General features: G+C 54.4%; 1 protein-coding gene across 1 annotated transcript in view; it reads left to right on the forward strand.

The window, feature by feature from the left end:
• The first annotated feature begins 3,065 nt into the window (after positions 1–3,065).
• Positions 3,066–7,622, forward strand: part of EPOR (erythropoietin receptor) — a 25,905-nt gene continuing 21,348 nt past the window's right edge. The window contains exon 1 of the mRNA XM_015416993.1: positions 3,066–3,227. Within this exon, the coding sequence (XP_015272479.1) occupies positions 3,101–3,227 (127 nt within the window). The 5' untranslated portion in view covers positions 3,066–3,100. The remainder of the gene's footprint in view (positions 3,228–7,622) is intronic.

Raw genomic sequence — 7,622 nt, forward strand, 5'->3', positions numbered from 1 at the left:
CACCCCCACGAATCCTCATGTTGTATTAACGACGAGCTTGTCCGTTTTACACGGAAGGCGGAGGAAAAGACTGACCATCATCCAGACACAGAGAAAGGTCTCACGGACCCTCTTGCCGCAAGGTTGCCAGCTCCAGGTTGGGAAATTCCTGGAGATTGGGGGGGCAGAACCTGTGGAGGGCAGGGCTTGGGCACGTGAAGGACCTGGGCAGCCCCCCCTCGGAAGTCATCATTTGGACCAGCTGTAATTCCAGGGGATCCCCGTGCCCCACCTGGAGGTTGGCAACCACAACTTGCGGCGAAGCAGCCCGTCTCCTTTGCCTTAGAAGTCCTCTGCAACAGCTTCTCCAGCCTCGGCATGACAAGACCCCGGGCCGCTTCCTCCGGTCAGAAAGGGGCACCCCACTGTCTCCAGCTGCCCCCCCCCAGCGCTCCGCAGCAGCCTTGCAAACATCGTGAGCGGCTGTCCAGTTGTCCCCATGTTGGGGCCAGATTCTATTTCTGAAATCCACGCAGTGATCTGTCAGAACGGTCAGATCTGATCCGTCAAGCCAGGATCTCTTTCGCTGGACACGAGGCAAGCCGCTTGTTGGCTCTGTGGTCCCTCTGCTTGACTCGCAGGGCTTGAGCACCACCGACACAGGGCCAAAAGTGACGCTCCATGTGCACTTTCGTCACGGAAGGCCTGCCTGCCCGCCCCCTGGACTGCTCCTCCTACAGCTTGTTGAATTAAGGGTCAGGGGCTTCTCTGGATTGCTTCGGCCTCCCTTCCTAAAAGAAAAGGGACTATTCTGTCGATGGTGAGCCATGCTCCCTCTAAGCCATGGAGTCTTGTGAGCAAAAGTTCTGCTTTGTGAGCTACTGGCAATTAAAGTTGCGAGTGAGTGATTTGGCTGCCGCATAAATTAGTTTGCTCTGGAGCCCTCCTTCCTGAGTGAAGACAAAATTGTGTGAGCTGGAGGCTAAAGAACCGTGAGCTAGCTCACGCTCACTCAGCTTAGAGGGAACACTGATTGTGAGTTGTGTAGAGGTTTGGAGATGGGGTGTGTGTTATGTACGTGGACCGCCACCAGGGTTCTGCAGCTTAAGCAGGCGCTTGGTCCCCAAACACAAAGGGGACCTCGGATCCTAGTCCACCTCAAGTCCACCAATAGCACCCTTGGCGGCAAATTCAAACCCTCCAATGGGGACAGAGGTGTGCCAGGCGGAGTGTATATAGTTGGCCTTGCAGGGCCGTTTTGTGTGTCTTGTTGTGAAGTACAATAAACGTGTCTGAACACATGTCGTTGTCCGAGTTCTCCATGCGTCGGACCCAGTACTTTTCAGGGTGGGAAGGGCTGCCTAGCCATGGCTGACTCAGGGTGACCCCACATGGGGTTCTCAAGGCAAGAGATGTTCAGAGGTGGCTTGCGATGGCCTGCCTGCGCATCATGAGCCTGGTATTCCTTGGAGGTCTCCCAACCCTGCTTACTTTCCAAGATCTGAAAAGACTGGGCTAGCTTGGAGTTGTTCAGCTCCTTGGGACAAAACGGCCGTTTGAGGAGGCCAATCCCATCGCATGCCATAGAATTGCTAGGAGGTACGTTGTTGGAGCTGCGGTGGCTCAAGTGGTTAAGACGCTGAACTGCAGGCTGTGGATGGTCGGTAGTTCAGCAGTTCAAGACCCGAGTGTGCCGCATGACGGAGTGAGCTCCCGTCTCTAGTTCCAGCTCCTGCCAACCTAGCAGTTCGAAAGCAAGAAATTGCAAGTAGATAAATAGGTACCACTTCGGTGGGAAGGGAACAGCGTTCCGTGCGCCTTGGTGTTGAGTCATGCCGGCCACATGACCACGGAAACGTCTTCGGACAGCGCTCGCTCTTCGGCTTTGAAACGGAGATGAGCACCGCAACCCTAGAGTCGGACTCAACTGGCTTTCGAGCAAGGGAACCTTTACCTTTACGTTGTTGGCCTGGAATTAATAAGTTTTACCAGACCCCCATCTTGCAACCACCGATTCTGTGACCTCTAGAGCCCCGACACTTTAGTGTTTTGTGCTGTATTGTTTTATTCTGTTTTTATCTGTTTTAACTTTGGCACTCGTGCCTCTTTGTTAGCTGCCCTGAGCCTTCGGGGAGGGCGGGATATGAATCCAATAAATAAATAAATAAATTCCCTCCCTAAATTCCTCCTCCACGGACACCGCCAAATCTTGAGGAGTTTCCCAGGCTGAAGTTGCGACCCTAATTTGCACCGGGTGTTTCAATATGTTTAAAAGTCAATTTACTCACCCCCTTGGGTTGCCAACTCCCGGTGGTGGCTGGAGATCTCCGACTATCACAACTGACCTCCAGACGACCGAGATCCGTTCCCCTGGAGAAGACGGGCTCTTATGGACTCAGTTCACCCGGGATCAGCTCTCCTGGGGGGAAACGGACTCCCTGCTTTGGCAGGCAGGCAGACTCTGTGGCATTAGCCCCCCCCCCACTGAAGTCCCTCCCCCCCCCAGGTCCGCCGCAGGCCCCACCCCCAAAACCTGCAGGTGTTTCCCAGCCTGGAGCTGGCCAGGCAAGGCCCACGCACGCCCGAACCCTTCTGGGCTGGATTCCTAAGAGCCCTGAGAGGTGCTGCCCCTTTGGACCCAGAAATCCCGGCGGGGAAAGAAATGCCTTTGGCACATGCTCAGAGGCCTCCGTGCTTTCCATTAGTCCCAGGTCGAGCGTCTGGGGCCGAGCAGGGCCTTTGAGAACAGGTTCTGGGGCTGCTCTCAGCCACCCCCAGCCCAGCTCTAGCTACACCCAGCGGTGGGGCTCACTCAGGGCGCTGGGAGGAGCCGCAGCAGAGGCCCCGGGGTGCCTGTGGGGGGGAGGGGGGGTCTTGTTGTCACCCCTGCTGGTGCCCGGCCAGGACGGCTGGAGGGATCCATCCAGAGGGAGCCCTCGGAGGGAGGAGCCGCCCTGGCCCCTGGTGGCACCTGAGAGCCCGCCTCTTATCTGCTGCCTCCAGCTGTGAAGGCAACTCTGCGCCTACAGGGTGGCCGGCAGGCAGGCAGGCAGGCGTGCAGAGGGAGGGAGGGAAGGAAGGAAGGAAGGAAGCAGGGACACAGGCGGTGGTCCCCAGCAGCATGGAGCTGGGCACCAGACGGGAGACGGCAGCGGCCTTCTGGACTCTGCTGCTGCTGCTTTGGGCCGCCTCGGGTGCCTCCTCTCCAGAGGGGGCCTCGGCCTTTGGCACCGACTTCAACTACAAAGGTACCCGCAGGCCTGGGCTGGGCTGGGCTGGGCTGGGCGGGGGGAGCCGTCCTGGTGGTTCCAAGAATGCCAGGGCAAGTGCGGCATGGAAAGAAGGGGGTCCAGGTCCCTGGCTGGGGAGGGTTGGCGGCCGAGGCTCCTAGAATGTGGCCCCGCGTGTCATGGGGAGGAGGACGTGTCGGCCAGTGTTCCGCCTGAGCTGAGTGAGTGTGAGCTAGCTCACAGTTTTTTAGCCTCCGGCTCACAGATTATTGTTTTAGCTCAGGGAGGAGGGCTCCAGAGCAAACTAATTTATGCAGTAGCCAGATCACTCACTCACAACTTTAATGCCAGGAGCTCACGAGGTAGAAATTTTGCTCACAAGGTTCCACATCTTAGAGGGAACGTTGGTGCCAGCAGGTGCAAAACAGATTTTAGCTCATCTCTCCACCTCATCTCATGTGCCTCTCTCCTCATTCTCTCTTTCTCCCTCTCTCTCACTCACTCCTCTGCTCTTTACCAAAGCAGAACAAAAACATTTGCCAGAGAGTTGAAATTAGGGGTTTTTTAATTAAAAAAAACACACACCATGGGATGGGATCGCCCCCCCCCCCAGCAGCTCCCTGTCTGTCCATCGGGACACAGTTGATGCGTCTAAAAAGGTCGGCTGCTTCCAGGGCTCCCTCTAAGCTGCGGAGTCCTGTGAGCAAAAATCCTAGTTTGTGAGCTGTTCGCATTAAAGCTGTGAGCCAGCGATTAGTTTGCTCTTCTGGAGCCCCATCCCTTCCTGAGCTGAGACAAAAATGTGCGAGCCGGAGGCTGAAAAACTGGGAGCTAGCTCACACTCACTCAGCTTAGAGGGAACAGTGGTCGGTTCCCTCATTATAGTTTTGAGGGATGCAGGAGTGTGTCTGTGTGTCTGTGTGCATTATGGTTGTCGTCTCCAGGCTGGGATACACCTAGATATTTGGGGGTGGAGTCTGGGGGGGGGCTGCAGAAGGGAGGGAACTCAATGCCACAAAGCAGCCATTTTCTCCGGGGGAACTGATTTCTGGAGATCAGTTGCATTCCATGAGAACTCCAGGCCTCACCTGGAGGTTGGCAGCCACAGGCGCATGCATGTAAATGCCCGCTCTTGGGCCTGGTTCTAACAAGGGGAGGGGCGGGTGGGCTGGCTCCGATCAATCCTTTGTGACTCCGCAAAGGAGCCTCCGGTGGCATTGCAAACACATGCTCATAGAATGTCCATGCCACACAAATTCTGGGGGGCGGGGTGTGTGTCTGAATTTTGAAATTCAGCCATGTCGGAGACCCTGAGCCATTTCCCCCTGGCTAAGCACTTCACAGGCCCCTCGTTTGCTTTCCTGTGGCATGAAACCCAAGATCAGTATCAGGCACTTAGAAGCAGCAGCAGCAGCAGCAAAGGGTGATTTATCACGGAGGAGGGCAGCAGTGGGAGGCTGCATGCGCCGTGCATGCATGCAGCACATCTGTTGACATGGCATTGCACAGGCCTGCAAAGGGGGTATACTTAGTGAAGCTGAAAGAAATTATCACGGCATTCTGCCACTTTTGAAATTCCCCCTGTTCCAATGTAGCGCCCTCGCACCCTTTGCTGAAGTCCATTCGGTAGATAAAGCCAGTCAAAGGGGGGGGGTATTTCATGCCACCCCTGACTTCTTCTGTCATGGATTCCTGACCGTATCGAATAGTAAACAGACTATGCAACCTGCCCCTCTCTCGTTCGGCCAGGGCACTGGGTCACGCTCTTCTGTCTGGGCGCTCAACCTAACTTCAGTTTTTCTTCCAGATCCTCCGTCGTTTTTTTAGTCTTCCCCCAAATTATTGTTCTTTTCCCAGTGTCCTTTCTGATTTACCCTTCTCAAAACTGAACACAGACAACAAAGAGCACGACCCACCAGGAGGAGTTCTTGCTCACGTCCCATTGGCTAAACTTGAACTTGCACGTGACACGTGCCTGGTGGATCGTGCCCCAGTGGGAGTCTTCTGCAAGGGCTGAGAATGGAGCTGTTCCTATTCCTTCTTGCAACTCATGAGAGAGCCAGTTTGGTGTAGTGGTTAAGTGCACAGAGGACTCTAATCTGGGAGAACCGGGTTTGATTCCGTACTCCTCCACTTGCAGCTGCTGGATGACCTTGGGTCAGTTGCAGGTTCTTTCAGAGCTGTCCTTGAAAAAGAGCAGTTTCTGTCAGAGCTCTCTCAGCCCCGCCTACCTCACAGGGTGTGTGTTGTGGGGAGGGGAAGGGAAGGGAGTTTGTAAGCCGCTCTGAGACTCCGAGTGAAGGGCCATGGGGTATGAATCCAATCTCTTCTTCAAATTTGGTGAAAGGGCTCAGAAGAGCCTGCAAAGTGGGCAGTGAGAACGGACCAATCAGAGTGGCCATAATGGTATCCATGACTGAGCTGAGCTTTGAACCCTTCTGTCTCTCAGCTGTCTCTAACCCAAGTGAGTCTTCTCCTTAGCTGCTTCTCATTCATGCCGGCAGGGTAAAAAGTTGTTTTATTGGTTTATATTATGCATTCATTCTTTCGTGCATGCATTTATACCCCACATTGCTCCCCCTCAGTGGGGAGCCGAAGCAACTGACACCATGCTCCCCTCCTTCATTTTATCCTCCCAACAGCCCTGTGAGGTAGGCCAGGCTAAGAGCGTGGGACTGGCCCAATACACACACACACACACACACACACAAATCCACTTTCAATCCACCTTCAGTGTACTTTCCAACTGCATTTTACTGTGTGAACTGTGTTCATCAGTGGCTATTTTACTGTGTCCATCAGTGGCTATTGGCCACAAGGTCTAGATAGGAGCTCTCTGTCTGAGGCAAGGGATGCTCTGTATTCTTGGTGCTTGGGGGGGGGCAACAGTGGGAGGGCTTCTGGTGTCCTCCTGGGCCCACTGCTGGACCTCCTGATGGCCCCTGGTATCTTTGGCCATTGTGTGACACAGAGTGCTGGACTGGATGGGCCACTGGCCTGATCCAACACTGGCTTCTCTCTTATGTTCTTATAAGAGGGAATCGGATAAGCATCTGGAGCAGAGGTCCCTCAGTGGCTCTTAGCCACAAGGGATAGATAGGAACTCTCGGTCTGGGGCAAGGGATGCTCTGTAGTCTTGGTGCTTGGGGGAGGCAACAGTTGGGAGGGCTTCTGGTGTCCTCCTGGCCCCACTGCTGGACCTCCTGAGGGCACCTGGTATTTTTGGCCCCTGTGTGACACAGAGATTGTTGGACTGGATGGGCCACTGGCCTGATCCAACATTGGCTTCCCTTACGTTCTCTTCTGTTTGAAAGTGCATTGAGAGTGGATTACGTACTGCTGCCTTTGCCTCTCTGTTTTGGTAGCCGTTTAGAAAGGGGAGGAACTCGGCTGTCCCCCCAGCCCTCCGCAAACACTCCAGGGCCTCCGCTGTTTCCTGTTCTTCTCTCTCCAGCCCAGATTCTGCTGGGCCTTGGCGGGAGCGGAAGGCAGGGACAGAAGGTGCCCACCCAGCTCTTATCGCGGGAAACACATGTCAGATGGAGATGGCAGCGCTGCTGCTGGTGTGTTGTTTGCCTAACACAAGGGGAGAGAGCAGCATAGCCGCCGCGCCGGTCGAGTCAGTCTGGTAGATAGTCATCCTCTGTACTCCAATCTGGATTCAGCATTCCGAATGAACTCGCAGCACAGCAATGTGCAGCGGTGTCCCCTCTCAGCTGAGTTAGTTTTTAGCCTCCGGCTCACACATTTTTGTCTGCGCTCAAAAAGGAGGGCTCCAGAGCAAACTAATTTATGCAGCAGCCAAGTCACTCGCTCACAACTTCAATGCCGGTAGCTCACAAAGTAGATGTTTTGCTCACAAGACTCCTCCACTTCGACTTAGAGGAAGCATTGATAGGCAGGCACATCTACTTAAGTTTGGTCCAAACCTGTCTGGTTTCCTTCGCTCTTCTGGAGCCTCTTCTCACAAGAAAATAGAAAACCGTCCAGGGGCTGATGCCAAAGTGGGGCCCAGGAGCCTTGCTTGAAGCAGCCCACCCTTTCGGCTTCAGAACTTGCTTTTCATTGCCTGGACTGTCAGTCTAGGCACATTTACATTCTCGGAGCATGTGCAGAGTAATAGTCCCTCTCTTCACTGAGAAATGATGGACTTGTTTCAAGCACTCGCAAGGTGCTTTCTCTGCCCAGATACCAGTCAAAGCAATATGCGATAAAACAACCTAAAACTGCTGTGCAACGTTAATAAAAGATTAAAACTGGCCCATAGATCTCTGGGACTGGAGAGAAAGGCTCCTTCTCTCCTCCCCCGCTCAGGGAAGAATGGGAATGTCCAGTGGAACTGAGCCCTGCTCTCTCTCTCTCTCTCTCTCTCTCTCTCTCTCTCTCTCTCTCTCTCTCTCTCTCTCTCTCCCC

Source organism: Gekko japonicus, unplaced genomic scaffold, assembly GCF_001447785.1.
Source record: "Gekko japonicus isolate JY-2015 unplaced genomic scaffold, Gekko_japonicus_V1.1 scaffold3175, whole genome shotgun sequence".
NCBI lineage: Eukaryota > Metazoa > Chordata > Lepidosauria > Squamata > Gekkonidae > Gekko > Gekko japonicus.